Source organism: Salmo salar, chromosome ssa10 (assembly GCF_905237065.1).
Source record: "Salmo salar chromosome ssa10, Ssal_v3.1, whole genome shotgun sequence".
NCBI lineage: Eukaryota > Metazoa > Chordata > Actinopteri > Salmoniformes > Salmonidae > Salmo > Salmo salar.
In genome coordinates, this window is record NC_059451.1 from 123,146,748 (window position 1) to 123,164,272 (window position 17,525).

The window sequence follows — 17,525 nt, forward strand, 5'->3', positions numbered from 1 at the left end:
ATCTGTTCCCTTATCCTTACTGTCATACCTTGACTTTACTATCATTCCATAACTTTTTCTGTCATACCTTGTACCATTTGTCCCCAGCAAATCAACAAGACTGCTTTCACAGTCCTGGGTGACATAGTGAAATGTGGGAAGACGGACGTTGAGACCTGCCTAAGATCTGTAACCCTGGTGACTCCAGAGTCCATGGTAAGTTAGCCTTTCTGCAGTGACACACCCACCTGATAGTGTCATATTAAAATATATCAACATCAAACCATGTTGTATATGTTCAGGGGAAAAAAGCTCAATGTTGAGACTTCTGCTGCTGTCAGTGACTCGTATCACCACTTCAGGGTTGGAGTAAATTCCATTTAAATTCCAGTCAATTCAGGCAGTCCACTGAAATTCCAATTCCAATGCTCTTCATTGTTTTTTTCAGTGAGGAACATTTGGAATTGGAATTAGGTTTACTTTTTGAATTGACTGGAATTGACTCCAACCCTGTTCCACACTCCTTATCACCTGGGGAGTCGCTTTTATTCAAGTTGTAATTTGTCACTTGCAGATGATCGTCATCGAGGCCAGTGGAAAGGTCTTTGTCAACAAGATGTTTTCTCAGTTGCCGCTTTTCATGGGTGAGTGACTGATTGATGGCTGCTTGAGAAAAGAGATACAGAAATGTGATATCTGTCTATTTTTTGTAGTCATTAATCAGTATAAACGTATGTTTGAAACCCTTCCCGTGCAGTACGTACCGTACCAGAAGTTGTCTCTTTTTATCATCTTTCTTTCCTTGTCTAGCAGCATGTAACACCATAAGCATCCCACAATAGGGAAGTGGGAGCTAAAAGTTCATGGTAAACCAGATTGTGACTAGAACTTGTGTATATTTTCCACAGCGGATGTAAAGATCTTTCAGCCCTCTACGTTCTACATCGTTGTGCATACCTCTTATGGGCTCCGACTAGAGGTGCAGATAACACCTATAATGCAGGTCTACATCGTAGCTAGCAGTTCACACAAAGAAAAAACACAGGGTATGTTTCTCTCTGTTCATTTAACGTCTTTGTGAAAAGTTAAGCGTTTTTGGGTCTTTGAAAAGCGCTATATAAATCTCATTATTATTATTATAAAAGCTGATTGGTTATCAAACTATTGTTAATGTAACTTGTGTCACTATACCACTTGTTTGAGGGGTTCGGTCAAACCTCACCTGAAACAATTATAAATAAACTAATGATCCTTGATGCATTGCATCTTTAGTCAATTTTAGTTCAAACCACCTGTTATAATGTTTTGTACCTCTTATCCAGGTCTTTGCGGAGACTTTAACAGCGTCCAAGCTGATGACTTCAGAACCATCAATGGACTCGTGGAAGGAACCGCTGAATCATTTGCCAACACGTGGAAGAACAAAGCAAGCTGTCCTGATGTGGCACAGAGCTTTGAGATCCCATGCAGTCTGAGTGTAGAGAACGGTACTCCTTCGACCTCTTTATAAACACTAACATATGTCTAATGCAGCGGTTCTCAAACTAGGGGTCACGACCCCATGTGGGGTCACTTTATATGAAAATGAGGTCACGGCAGAATTTCCAAAATACCAAATAATATATATACACATTTATTTACATCCCTGTCAGTGAGCATTTCTCCTTTGCCAAGACAATCCATCTATCTGACAGGTGTGGCAGATCAAGAAGCTGATTAAACAGCATGACAATTACACAGGTGCTAGGGAAAAAAAGGCCACTCTAAAATGTGAGGTTTTTGTCACACAACTCAATGCCACAGATGTCTTAAGTTTTGAGGGTGCATGCAATTGGCATGCTGACTGCAGGATCCACCAGAGCTGTAGCCAGATAATTTAATGTTCATTTCTCTACCATAAGCCACCTTCAATGTCATTATAGAGAATTTGGCAGTACATCCATCCGGCCTCACAACCACTGCTGATGTCAGTGTTGTGAACAAAATGCCCCATGGTGGCGGTGGGGTTATGGTATGGGTATGAATAAGCTACAGACAAGGAACACTCTTGCATTTTATCAATGGCAATTTGAATACACAGAGATACCGTGACGAGATCCTGAGGCCTATTGTCTTGCCATTCATCCACCGCCATCACCTCATGTTTCAGCATGATAATGCAAAGTCCCATGTCGCAAGGATCTGTAAACAATTCCTGGAAGCTGAAAATGTCCCAGTTCTTCCATGGCTGCACCGTTGCACTTGAATCATTCCCACGTTGAATTCCACTACGGTATGAAACCACACACTATTGCAGAGACTTTGATATTACAGTCTGCAATCGATGTGGGTGGATAGAGGCACATGTTAAACAAAGAATTTATGCTATTTCTCGCAATCAAGAGGAAACTCTGATTAAACGACTCACAAACTCCCCAGCTTATGCTTATCCAAATGGACGTTAGCTGTGAGGGCCGAGATGCCCATGCATTGAATTGTGTTCGCTATACATGTCGGGGGATGCTATTCATGAGGACATATTGTTCTGTCTCACAATTTCTGAGCATGACATGGCACAGGGGATGTTCCGTGTGCTGCATGGCTATATTGACAAAAACAGCTTCCATATGATTGAAAGGTGGACTCTTGCACAAATGGGGAAAATCTATGGTGGGACAGCGGGCAGGCCCCTTCACTCTAGTCAAAATGGGGTCGTGGGCCAAAAAGGTTTGGGAACCCCTGGTCTAATAAAACAATACCCAAATGCGCTTCAGCCCAGTTTGAACAAAAAGGGAATTAGGTGCTCGACTGAGGGACTTGATAATACAAAAGGATTCCTTACTAGCAGTAGAAAAAGGATCACTCTGTGCATAGATCTGAGTTTATTTTCCAACTAACCATTTAAATTGTTTCATTATGTTTCGGTGTAGAGAGCCTTTATCAGAGCCTTTGAATACTTTTTGGAGATTACATTTACGTATGTCTACTGAGATGCACAATAAAGCCTAGATAAAAACTCTTTGTACTTTGTGAAATGTTGCTAATATCCAATATGTTTTACAGAGAGATATGCCAAGCACTGGTGCTCGATGCTGTCAGATCGTGCAGGAATATTTTCCCAATGCCACACTGAGATCAACCCAAATTCCTACAAGGAAGTAAGTATGATGATGTTAATTAGTCAAATGCTCTTTAACTTCTATGGGCTACGTGGGACGCTAGCGGACACAGCCAGTGAAATATCAGGGAGGCAAATTCAAAACAACAAAATGTCATAATTCAAATTTCTCAAACATACAACTATTTTACACCATTTTAAAGATACACCTCTCCTTAATCCAAAAAACATTGTCCGATTTCAAAAAGGCTTTACGGTGAAAGCATAGATTATGTTAGATTATGTTAGGACAGTGCCAACACAAGAAAAACCACACAGCCATTTTCCAAGCAGGAGAGGGGTCACAAAAACCAGAAATACAGCTAAAATTAAGCACTAACCTTTGAAGATCTCCATCAGATGACACTCCTAGGACTCAATGTTACACAATACATGTATGTTTTGTTCGATAAAGTTCATATTTATATCCAAAAAACCCATTTTGCGTGATGTTCAGAAAATATTTTGCCTCCAAAACTGCCGGTGTATCAGCACAACAATTTACAAAAATACTCATCATAAACGTTGATAAAATATTAAACTGTTATTCAAAGAATTATAGATAAGCATCTCCTTAATGCAACCGCTGTGACAGATTTCAAAAAATCTTCACGGGGAAAGCACACTTTGCAATAATCTGAATACGGCACTCAGAAAAATTTATCAGGCAATACAGACACCCGCCATTTTGGAGTCATCTAAAATCATAAATAGCATTATAAATATTCACTTACGTTTGATGATCTTCATCAGAAGGCACTGCCAGGAATCCAGGTCCACAATAAATGTTGTTTTTTTCGATAAAGTCCATAATTTATGTCCAAATACCTCCTTGTTGTTTGCGCGTTCAGTAAGCTACTCCAAATGTAGGAAGCGCACTGAAAATTTCATGACGAAAAGTTAAAAAAAGTTAGATTTACGTTCGTAGAAACATGTCAAACGTTGTATAGCATCAATCTATCTTTAGGGCCTTTTTAACATAAAAGTTAAATAATATTCCAATCGGACGATTCCAATGTCTTGAAAAACATTATGGAACACAGCTACCTCATCACGTGAATGCGCTCCACTGATCTCATGTCATTTGTTTTTCACCAACTTCCCGGCCTTCTTGTTCGCTCTCTGTTCACTGCAAAAGCCTGAAACAAGGTTCTAAAGACTGTTGACATCTAGTGGAAGCCTTAGGAAGTGCAAAATGAACCCTAAGTCACTGTGTGTTAGATAGGCAATGACTTGAAAATACTACAAGCATCAGATTTCCCACTTCCTGGTTGGATTTGTCTCAGGTTTTTGCCTGCCATATGAGTTCTGTTATACTCACAGACATCATTCAAACAGTTTTAGAAATTTCAGAGTGTTTTCTGTCCAAATCGACTAATAATACGCAAATATTTTACTCTGGGCCCGAGTACTAGGCAGTTTACTCTGGACACGCTTTTCATCCGAAATCGAAAATACTGCCCCCTATACCTGAAAATGTTAATTACAGAGTTATCCCAAAGCTCTAAGAATATATATTTAAACAATAATTTAAGAAGTTCTATATCAAAATTATCTATTTATCTAATCAGATTTTTCAAATACTATTGTCCTGTGCTTGTGTGTGATTTCAGAAAACAGTAGTTTTCTTCATTAACACATCTTATAACTGAACCTTCTTCTTCTTCTGTTTCTTCTTCTCTCCCTATAGATCTGCCAATATGACAGCTGTAACTGTGAGAGGAGTGAGGAGTGCATGTGTGCTGCGGTCTCCTCCTACGTCCATGCATGTGCTGCTGCAGGCGTCCTGCTCAGTGGATGGAGAAACACCACCTGTGGTAAGATAAACATCAGATACTGAATATATTTATTTATTTATTAATTAAAGAAGGGTTTCCCCTTTTATTAACCCACAGTCTCCAGGGTTTCCCCTCCTATTAACCCACGGTGTCCAGGGTTTCCCCTCCTATTAACCCACCGTGTCCAGGGTTTACCCTCTTATTTAAAAACAAAATACCCCAAAAGATATAATTAAATGTTGAATCACCATACTGTTTTCCACAGGGAAGTACTCCTCTAGCTGCCCTGACACGATGGTCTATGACTACACCATGACCAGCTGTGACCGCACCTGTCGTTCACTGAGCCAGCCAGACTTTACCTGCCAGGTACATTTACATGGACAACTCATTTCTATTAATGTTATTGATTTATTATTATTATTGTTATTATTATTCATGTTATTAATGTCTTGTGGTCTATGACGAGTTTATGATGACGTGAATGGTTGTGTGTGGTATTGTCATTGTGATATGGTTGTGTGTTTTGTTGTTGTCTTGTTGTGGGGTTGCTGTTGTTGTTGTCTTGTATCTTCTTGTTGTTGTGGATGTTGTTGTTGTTGGAGGCAAGCCCAAAGTAATTTCCCATCATGGATAAAACATTTTTTATTTAATTGAACAGTTAGACCATGTGTCTGTGGACGGCTGTGGCTGTGCCGAGGGGACCTACCTGAACGACCAGGGAGAGTGTGTCCCTGCCTCACGCTGCTCCTGCTACCATGGAGGCAAAGTAGTACCCCCTGGAGAGGTCACCAGGATCTATGGGGCTTCTTGGTGAGGACTTGGTTGGCATGTGAAAGAAAGTCTCTTAAAATCTGATTGTCTTCTTTGTTGTGGCTCTACTAAAATATTTAGAAATCGAATCTCTTCTTCTGAAGTCTTGGTTTACTGCAAGAGGCATGTTAAACCATGCTTAACCCCCTCCTCTTGTACCCCTCTTAACCATCCAGCTCTTGCAGACAAGGGAAATTAAGCTGTGCTGGAGAACCAAAACATTTATGTGAGTACTCTGAAATTCAGAACACATCTTTATTTGCCAAATACAGCAAATCACTTCACAACCAAGACTCTGTACTTTAGTCCCTACTAACCTATAAAGCCTACTTTTGTTCCCTACAGCCTGTGAAAAACCAATGGGTTTCTTCAACTGTTCAAGTGCAGGGCCCGGAGCCAAGGGCTCAGAGTGTCAGAAGAGCTGTCAAACACTAGACAGTCACTGTGTAAGTCTACAATGGAACATGCCTTACAACACGTTAATAAAAACATGCCTTAAAACACATTAAAACATGCCTTACAACACGTTAATAAAAACATGCCTTACAACACGTTAATAAAAACATGCCTTACGACACATTAATAAAAACATGGCTTACAACACGTTAAAAAACATGCCTTACAACACGTTAATAAAAACATGCCTTACAACACATTAATAAAAACATGCCTTACAACACGTTAATTAAAACATGCCTTACAACACGTTAATAAAAACATGCCTTACAACACGCTAATAAAAACATGCCTTACAACATGTTAATTAAAACATGCCTTACAACACGTTAATAAAAACATGCCTTACAACACGTTAATAAAAAAATACCTTACATCACGTTAATAAAAATATGCCGTGTAACTTGTTTTAATAAAAACATGCCTTACAACATATTAAAAACATGCCTTACAACACGTTAATAATAACATGCCTTACAACACATTAACTTCTTATGGGTATGTGGGACACTACCGTCCCACCTGGCCAACATCCAGTGAAATTGCAGAGCACCAAATTCAAAAACAGAAAAAGTCATAATAAAAATTCATAAAACATACAAGTGTTATACATCGGTTTAAAGATTAACTTCTTGTTAATCCAACTGCGGTGTCAGATTTCAAAAAGGCTTTACCGCGAAAGCAAACCATGCGATTATCTGAGAGCAGCGCCCAGCACACAAAACATTACAAACAGTTACCAGCCAAGTAGAGCAGAAACAAAAGTCAGAAATAGTGATGAAATGAATTACTTACTTTTGAGGATCTTCATATGGTTGCACTCACAAGGCTCCCAGTTACACAATAAATGTTCATTTTGTTCGATAAAGTCCCTCCTTATATCCAAAAACCTCCATTTTGTTGGCGTGTTTTGTTCAGTAATCCATTGGCTCAAAGGCAGTCACAACAGGCAGACGAAAAATCCAAATAGTATCAGTTAAGTTCATAGAAACATGTCAAACGATGTTTATAATCAATCCTCAGGATGTTTTAAGTCATAATAATCAATAATATTGCAACCGGACAATAGCTTCGTCAATAAAAAAGAAAAACAAGAAAGTCTTACTCCCTCAATTTCTAAAGACTGTTGACATCTAGTGGAAGCCATAGGAAGTGCAATTTGAGTCAATAGAAAACTACAAACATTAAAAAATCCCACTTCCTGGATGGATTTTTCTCAGGTTTTCGCCTGCCATATCAGTTCTGTTATACTCACAAATATTATTTCAACAGTTCTGGAAACTTTAGAGTGTTTTCTATCCAAAACTATCAATTATATGCATATCCTAGCTTATGGGCTTGAGTAACAGGCAGTTTACTTTGGGCAAGCTTTTCATCAGGATGTCAAAATGCTGCCCCCTTACCGAAGAGAGGTTAATAAAAACATGCCTTACAACATGTTAAAAGCATGCCTTACAACACGTTAATAAAAACATACCTTACAACACGTTAATAAAAACATGACTTACAACACGTTAAAACATGCCTTACAACACGTTTTAATAAAAACATGCCTTACAACACGTTAGTAAAAACATGCTTTATACCCGTTTTAATAAAAACATCCCTTACAACACGTTAATAAAAACATGCCTTACAACTTGTTTTTATAAAAACATGCCTTACGACACGTAAATACAAACATGCCTTACAACATGTTAATAAAAACATGCCTTAATAAAACACATTAATAAAAACATGCCTTATACCCATTTTAATAAAAACATGCCTTACGACATGTACATACAAACATTTCTTACAACATATTAATAAAAACATGCCTTACAACACGTTAGGAAAAACATGTCTTACAACACGTTAATAAAAACATGCCTTACAACACGTTAATAAAAACAGACATTACAACACGTTAATAAAAACATGCCTTACAACATGTTAATAAAAACATGCCTTACAACATGTTAATAAAAACATGCATTACAACACGTTAATAAAAACATGCCTTACAAGACGTTAATAAAAACATGACTTAAAACACGTTAATAAAAACATGCCTTACAACACGTTAATAAAAACATACCTTACAACACGTTAATAAAAACATGCCTTACAACATGTTAATAAAACATGCCTTACAACATGTTAATAAAAACATGCCTTACAACACGTTAATAAAAACATGCCATAAACCCATTTGAATAAAAACATGCCTTACAACACGTTAATAAAAACATGCCTTACAACTTGTTTTTATAAAAACATGCCTTACGACACGTAAATACAAACATGCCTTACAACATGTTAATAAAAACATGCCTTACAACATGTTAATAAAAACATGCCTTACAACACGTTAAGAAAAACATGCCTTACAACACGTTAATAAAAACATGCCTTACAACACATTTTAATAAGCACATGCCTTACAACATGTTAATAAAAACATGACTTACAACAGCTTAATAAAAACATGCCTTACAACACGTTAATAAAAACATGCCATAAACCCGTTTGAATAAAAACATGCCTTACAACACGTTAATAAAAACATGCCTTACTACAAGTTAATAAAAACACGCCATAAACTCATTTGAATAAAAACATGCCTTACAACAGGTTAATAAAAACATCCCTTACAACTTGTTTTTATAAAAACATGCTTTACAACACGTAAATACAAACATGCCTTACAACATGTTAATAAAAACATGCCTTATACCCATTTTAATAAAAACATGCCTTACGACACGTTAACTAAAACATGCCTTAAAACACATTAATAAAAACATGCCTTATACCCATTTTAATAAAAACATGCCTTACGACACGTACATACAAACATTTCTTACAACATATTAATAAAAACATGCCTTACAATATGTTAATAAAAACATGCCTTACAATATGTTAATAAAAACATGCCTTACAACACGTTAGGAAAAACATGTCTTACAACACGTTAATAAAAACATGACTTAAAAAACCTTAATAAAAACATGCCTTAAAACACGTTAATAAAAACATGCCTTACGACACGTACATACAAACATTTCTTACAACATATTCATAAAAACATGCCTTACAACACGTTAATAAAAACATACCTTACAACACGTTAATAAAAACATGCCTTACAACATGTTAATAAAACATGCCTTACAACATGTTAATAAAAACATGCCTTACAATATGTTAATAAAAACATGCCTTACAATATGTTAATAAAAACATGCCTTACAATATGTTAATAAAAACATGCCTTACAACACGTTAATAAAAACATACCTTACAACACGTTAATAAAAACATGCCTTGCAACATGTTAATAAAACATGCCTTACAACATGTTAATAAAAACATGCCTTACAATATGTTAATAAAAACATGCCTTACAACACGTTAACAAAACAGCCCTTACAACTTGTTTTTATAAAAACATGCTTTACGACACGTAAATACAAACATGCCTTACAACATGTTAATAAAAACATGCTTTACGACACGTAAATACAAACATGCCTTACAACACGTTAATTAAAACATGCCTTACAACACGCTAATAAAAACATGCATTACAACACGTAAATACAAACATGCCTTACAACATGTTAATAAAAACATGGTTTACGACACGTAAATACAAACATGCCTTATAACATGTTAATAAAAACATGCCTTAATTGAGGATACCCTAGGATAGGGGGCGCCACAGCGCATTTTGAAAGAAATTCGTTCCCATTTTCAACGGCCTACTAATCAAACTCAGAAGCTAGGACATGCATATACTTATTATATATGGATAGAAAACACCCTAAAGTTTCTAAAACTGTTTGAATGGTGTCTGTGAGTATAACAGAACTCCTATGGCAGTCAAAACCCCGAGACCGATTGAAACAGGAAGTGGAATTCAGAATTGTGGACTCGACTTCTCATCTTTCCCTATTAATCACACCGTTAACAATGGTTCAGTGAGCACTTCCTATTGCTTCCACTAGATGTCGCCAGTCTTTTCATAGTGGTTTGAGCCTTATACAGTCGAAACTCAGTGAATGAGACGCGTTGGAAATTGGTCACAGGGGATGGGCCATCACCATTATGACGCCGGCGGCCATGTCTACCCCCACCTTTGGAAACGGTTTGAAACACAATGAAATCATCCCCCTCGAATCTTATTGGCTCTCTTGGTGTTACAGGCCCTGAAGATTAATGTTTTACAACGTTTGACATGTTTGAACGAACCTAAATGGGAAAAAAACGTTTTATTTCGAAACGGCTGTGCCGCGCCCGGCAGAGTATTTGGATACAGCATTCAGACGCGCTAACAACAGAAAGCTAATGGAACATAAATGATGGACTTTTTCGACCGAAAATACATCTGTTGTGGACCTGGGATTCCTGGAAGTGCTTTTTGATGAAGACAACTAAAGGTAGGCGATTATTGACAATATTATACAAGATGAGATGTGACATGCGATTGTTCCAAGATGGCGCCGAGCTCGGTTTATTAGCTCATTTTCTGTGTATCGCATCTCCTTTTATCGCAAAGTGTGATTACCCAGTAAAGTTACTTTAAAATCTGGTATGACAGGTGTTCTCAAGAGATATTCATCTATAAATGTTAGATTGACAATATAAATTTAAAAAATCGTTTTCGAATAGTAATTTAGGGAATTGTAGCATTGTTTCCCGGGACGCATTTGAGGGGAAAATAGTCAGTCAACGTTACGCGCCGATGTAAAATGCTGTTTTTATATATAAATATGACCTTTATTGAACAAAAGAATGCATGCATTGTATAACATGATGTCCTAGGTGTGTCATCTGATGAAGTTTGTAAAAGGTTAGTGCTGCATTTAGCTGTTTTTTGGTTATTTGTGATGCAAGTGGTTGGTCGGAAAATGGCTATGTTGCTGCTTTTTACGATGGACTCATCTAACATAATCTAATGATTTGCTTTTCCTGTAAAACGTTTTTGAAATCAGACGACGTGGGTCGATTCAGGAGAGGTGTATCTATAAAAAAAAAAATATATATATGATTTTTTTTTTAATGCTAATTGGCGATATGATTTTTCGCTGGATTTTGATCCCGCTAACGGGATCAGACGCTGAAGAGGTTAAAACACATTAATAAAAACAAGCCTTATACCCATTTTAATAAAAACATGCCTTACGACACATACATACAAATATTTCTTACTACATGTTAATAAAAACATGCCTTACAATAACGTTAAGAAAAACATGCCTTACAACACGTCAATATAAACATGCCTGACAACACATTTTAATAAAAACATGCCTTACAACACGTTAATAAAAACCAGCCTTACAACACGTTTATAAAAACATGCCTTACAACACGTTTATAAAAACATGCCTTACAACACGTTAACAAAAACATGCCTTACAACACGTTTTAATTAAAACATGCCTTACAACACGTTAATAAGAACATTCCTTAGAACTTGTTTTTATAAAAACATGCCTTACAACACGAAAATACAAACATGCCTTACAATATGTTAAGAAAAACATGCCTTACAACATGTTTTTATGAAAACATGCCTTACAACACATAAATACAAACATGCCTTACAACATGGCAAGAAAAACATAATGCCCACATCTTATGCCCTGGAGGGTGGAGGGACATGCAGGCACACAATGGCCAATTTAAATTCATGTCAGTCCTTCCCTATTTCATTGTGTGTTATAGATCAGTGCAGAGTGTGTGTCGGGCTGTGTATGTCCTGATGGTCTGCTGTCTGATGGAAACGGAGGATGCATCAAGGAAGACCTATGTCCCTGTTCTCACAATGGAGTCTACTACCAACCTGGACATGTGCTCAAAGTAGACTGCAATACCTGGTAAAATCAACTTCTATCACTCTTCTTCTTCTTCTTCTTCTTTGGATATGTCAAATGCTTCCCTCTAAAATCTTGCCATGTGATTATGTTTGCGTCATTGTAGCACCTGCGAAGGGAGAAAATGGCAGTGTACCAATAAGGAGTGTGATGGGATGTGTGCCATATATGGAGATGGGCATTTCATCACTTTTGATGAGAAAAGGTTCACTTTCAATGGAGATTGTGAATACACTCTTACTCAGGTAGGGAAATAATCATTTGTATTTGTGATTTTATTTGTATTTTAATAAAACCCTACTTTATATATGATGCACATATTTTCTAATTATGATTAAGATGAAGTAAAGATAATAACTAAGAGGCCAAGGTTTTCTGACTGTGTATTTTAATACATCCTGCAGGACTACTGCAGCAACAATGCAAACGGTACCTTCAGAGTGATCACAGAGAACATTCCCTGTGGAACCACTGGCACCACCTGTTCCAAGGCCATCAAGCTCTTCTTGGGGGTAGGAACTACTGTTCATAAACGGCTTCATAAATGCATTAAAGGTATATTAGACAAGTCTGGACATTTGATACAATGTCGACGCCGATGGCTGTGAGTGCAATTGCATGCTGAACTCTGGAATGCGCTTATCTCGTCCCCCTATGAATTTAGCTACAAATCCTAGAAGCATCTCATGGGTTTCCCAGTAGAGACCGCTACAGGTATTGAACCAGCATCTGTAGCTTGCACTGCTAAGCAGTAGTCTTAGACCATTGCGCCACCACTATAACATGATCGAGAGTGGCCTACAGTACTACAGTAAGACCAAAATAATCCTAACAAAATAAAATAATAAAAACCTTAGTGAAACAACAGTTTTAGTAAGTAATACTGAAGTTGTGCACAATTATCAGTTTCTATTTAAGTTTATGTTGCCCATTCATTGTCAGTTAGAGACACAGTAAAAAAGCACAATCAGTGCTCTAACTCCCCCTTGCGCTGGTCTGGAGCAATGAAGTGGTGAAACAGGGTACCGTACTAAACCACAAATTACCTCTAAGTCATGCAGTATAATCGCAAAACCTTAAGTGGCGCAACCACTGTAGCTAGATTGACAGGGATGTCTGACGGAATGCCTGATAGAATTCTATTTTGGGTTAGTGTTAGCTATGTATTAGGGTTAGGGTTAGCTATGTATTAGGGTTAGGGTTAGCTATGTATTAGGGTTAGCGTTAGCTATGTATTAGGGTTAGGGTTAGCTATGTATTAGGGTTAGGGTTAGCTATGTATTAGGGTTAGGGTTAGCTATGCATTAGGGTTAGGGTTAGCTATGTATTAGGGTTAGGGTTAGCTATGTATTAGGGTTAGTGTTAGCGTAAGCTATGTATTTGGATTAGGGTTAGCGTTAGCTATGTATTTGGGTTAGGGTTAGCTATGTATTTTGGGTTAGGGTTAGCTATGTATTTGGGTTAGGGTTAGCTATGTATTTGGGTTAGGGTTAGCTATGTATTAGGGTTAGGGTTAGCTATGTATTAGGGTTAGGGTTAGCTATGTACTTGGGTTAGGGTTAGCTATGTATTAGGGTTAGGGTTAGCTATGTTTTTGGGTTAGGCTTAGCTATGTATTTGGACAGTAGAATTTCAAATCATGTTGTATCTGTTTACAAACTGAATAGTGTAAAACCCAGCACCACCACAGTATAAACCCAGCACCACCACAGTGTAAACCCAGCACCACCACAGTATAAACCCAGCACCACCACAGTGTAAAACCCAGCACCACCACAGTATAAACCCAGCACCACCACAGTGTAACACCCAGCACCACCACAGTATAAACCCAGCACCACCACAGTATAAACCCAGCACCACCACAGTGTAACACCCAGCACCACCACAGTATAAACCTAGCACCACCACAGTATAAACCCAGCACCACCACAGTGTAAAACCCAGCACCACCACAGTATAAACCCAGCACCACCACAGTGTAAACCCAGCACCACCACAGTATAAACCCAGCACCACCACAGTGTAACACCCAGCACCACCACAGTGTAAAACCCAGCACCACCACAGTGTAACACCCAGCACCACCACAGTGTAACACCCAGCACCACCACAGTGTAACACCCAGCACCACCACAGTGTAACACCCAGCACCACCACAGTGTAACACCCAGCACCACCACAGTATAAACCCAGCACCACCACAGTGTAACACCCAGCACCACCACAGTGTAACACCCAGCACCACCACAGTATAAACCCAGCACCACCACAGTATAAACCCAGCACCACCACAGTATAAACCCAGCACCACCACAGTGTAACACCCAGCACCACCACAGTGTAACACCCAGCACCACCACAGTGTAACACCCAGCACCACCACAGTGTAAAACCTGTCTACTAGTACTACATTAGCAATGAACACTTTCTGTTTCTTTCTTTCAGAGCAATGAGATCATACTAGCAGATGAATCTGTAAAAGTGATCAAACAAGAGAACGGGGTAGACGTGCCATACCAGGTCCACTCTATCGGTCTCTATGTTGTTGTTGAGGCTGAAAATGGCCTGATCCTCATGTGGGATAAGAAGAATAGCCTGTTCATCAAACTCAGCTCTACCTTCCAGGTGAGTGACTAGAATAGGACATTTTGAACCAGTGATTGAACTGTATCTTTGTTTAGCAATTGCATTGGCATACCATTTAAAAAAATAATAATTATTAGCTACTTCAAGTTATTATTTTTAATTGTTAATTTCCTTCCAGGGCAAAGTGTGTGGTCTGTGTGGAAACTACGACGGTAATGGAAAGAACGACTTCACGTCCAGAAACCAGGAAGTGGTTGTTGAAGCTCTGGAGTTTGGGAACAGCTGGAAAGTGTCACCCATTTGCCCCAACGCTGATGTCATAACAAACCCATGCACTTTAAAATCATACAGGCAGTCCTGGTCTCTGAAACGCTGCAGCATTATCACCAGTAAGGTTTTCTCAGCCTGCCACTCACAGGTACAGTACACAGCAGATACTATTCAATATAGATTCAATACTTTATTGCCATACCAACCGACGTTGTTAGGAAGTTGACGTAGTGCAGCTGATATAAACAAAGACAGAAAGACACACATATACAGCAGATACATTCAATAGACTGTACAGCAGATACATGCGGTCAGGGTAGGCAGGTTAAAACAAGCTATTATTGATCATTTAGCGTTTTCATTTGGAATTTTAGGACCCCTTTAGGTTTAAAAAATATATCCCTAAAAAATATTTGATAAAATATTGAATTTGGCCTTTACTACTATAGCCCTTAACAACAAAAATAAATCATAAGGAATAAGGTTTCGAAGTGTCTGTCGTATATCTAGGAGATTTAAGAAAGATGATGATGGCTTGCTTCACTGGCAGTAACAGCTCTTTGGACTTCATATTCAGGGTTAACAGCAACAGATTCCAAATGCAAATGCCACACTTGAAATAAACTCTAGACCTTTTATCTGCTTACCTGTAAATGAACTAATGAGGAAACAACACACATCTGGCCTTGGAACAGCTGAGCAGACAGTTAGTTGTCCAATTACTTTTGGTCCCTTAAAAAAAAGGGGGGGACCACATATAAAAGGTCCTGTAATTCCTACACCGTTCACCCGATTTGGATGTAAATACCCTCAAATTAAAGCTGATGTCTGCACTTTCAGCTCATATTTATTATTTAATGTCAACTCCAATATGCTGTGGTAGACAGCTAAAATAATAATAACTTAGTCAATGTCCAAATATTTATGGACCTGACTGTAGTTTTACATGTAGCCCATATCAGATTGGCGCATTAACCTCTTGGGGCTAGGTGGGACGCTAGCGTGCCACCCGTGGTGCACTCCATCAACAGCAGGTGCATTTCAAGAGCGGCAAATTTGAATCCAAATAAATGTCAAAATTCAAATTTTTCAAAAATACAACTATTTTACACCATTTGAAAGATAAACATCTCCTTAATCTAACCACGTTTTACGATTTCAAAAAGGTTTTACGGCGAAAGCATAAATTTAGAGTATGTTAGGACAGTACATTTACAAGAGTTGTGTGTAATGTTTTGTCAAGTCAAAGACAGGGTCACCAAAACCATAAAACCAGCTAAAATGATGCACTAACCTTTTACAATCTCCATCAGATGACACTCCTAGGACATTATGTTAGACAATGCATGCATTTTTAGTTCTATCAAGTTCATATTTATATCCAAAAACAGCGTTTTACTATGGCATTGATGTTGAGGAAATCGTTTCCCTCCAATAACCGGCAGTCAAGTCAGCGTCACAAATTAAATAATTAAAATTAGAAAACATTGGTAAAATATTATATTGTCATTTAAAGAATTATAGATTTACATCTCTTGAACTCAATCAACTTGCCAGAGTTAAAAATAACCTTACTGGGAAATCACACTTTGCAATAATCTGAGCACTGCGCCCAGAAAAATACGCGTTGCGATACAGACTAGACGTCATGTTGGGGAGATCTAAAATCGAAAATACTATGTAAATAATCCATTACCTTTGATTCTCTTCATCAGATGTCACTTCCAGGTATCACAGGTCCATAACAAATGTAGTTTTGTTCAAAAAAGCTCATCATTTATGTCCAAAAATCTCCGTCTCGTTAGCACATGATGTAAGCCAGCCGGACTTCTCGTCATGAACGAGGGGAAAAAATATATTTCCGTTCGTTCAAACATGTCAAACGTTGTATAGCATAAATCATTAGGGCCTTTTTTAACCAGAACATGAATAATATTCAAGGTGGACGAATGCATACTCTTTTATAACGTATTGGAACGAGGGTACCCAACATGAACTCGCGCGCCAGGTGTCTAATGGGACATCATCGTTCCATGGCTCTTGTTCGGTCAGATCTCCCTCCAGAAGACTCAAAACACTTTGTAAAGGCTGGTGACATCTAGTGGAAGCAATAGGAAGTGCCAAAATATTCCTAAACCCCTGTGTTTTTCAATGGGATAGGTTTAAAGTCAATACAACACATCAGGTATCCACTTCCTGTCAGAAAATGTCTCAGGGTTTTGCCTGCCAAATGAGTTGTGTTATACTCACAGACACCATTCAAACAGTTTTAGAAACTTTAGAGTGTTTTCTATCCATATATAATAAGTATATGCATATTCTAGTTACTGGGTAGGATTAGTAACCAGATTAAATCGGGTACATTTCTTTTATCCAGATGTGCAAATGCTGCCCCTAGACCCAACAGGTTAACACTGATGTAGGCTCTGAAGTAACACACAGATGCAATGTTCATTTCCTGTCCTTTACATTTTTGGGTGATTGTCATGGTGATGGCAGGTTGTCATGGTAATAGCAGGCAATGTGCAAAAAACACACTTTAGAGCAAAAACATCAGATCTGATCGTCCATACAGAGGTTGCATGAAGAATTGGGTTTGAATGAGGATTGAGATATGGAAGTGGTATAAATCAGAGC

The 17,525-nt window shown here is 38.1% G+C and overlaps 1 protein-coding gene across 1 annotated transcript in view; it reads left to right on the top strand.

The window, feature by feature from the left end:
• LOC106561811 (mucin-2-like) overlaps window positions 1-17,525 on the top strand; it is a 37,887-nt gene that overhangs the window by 11,155 nt on the left and 9,207 nt on the right. The window contains exons 12-26 of the mRNA XM_045688770.1: window positions 88-195; window positions 554-623; window positions 888-1,025; window positions 1,302-1,466; window positions 3,022-3,116; window positions 4,806-4,932; window positions 5,159-5,262; window positions 5,555-5,706; window positions 5,883-5,932; window positions 6,052-6,152; window positions 11,881-12,032; window positions 12,136-12,274; window positions 12,434-12,541; window positions 14,478-14,657; window positions 14,797-15,036. Coding sequence (XP_045544726.1) covers window positions 88-195; window positions 554-623; window positions 888-1,025; window positions 1,302-1,466; window positions 3,022-3,116; window positions 4,806-4,932; window positions 5,159-5,262; window positions 5,555-5,706; window positions 5,883-5,932; window positions 6,052-6,152; window positions 11,881-12,032; window positions 12,136-12,274; window positions 12,434-12,541; window positions 14,478-14,657; window positions 14,797-15,036 — 1,929 coding nt within the window. The remainder of the gene's footprint in view (window positions 1-87; window positions 196-553; window positions 624-887; window positions 1,026-1,301; window positions 1,467-3,021; window positions 3,117-4,805; window positions 4,933-5,158; window positions 5,263-5,554; window positions 5,707-5,882; window positions 5,933-6,051; window positions 6,153-11,880; window positions 12,033-12,135; window positions 12,275-12,433; window positions 12,542-14,477; window positions 14,658-14,796; window positions 15,037-17,525) is intronic.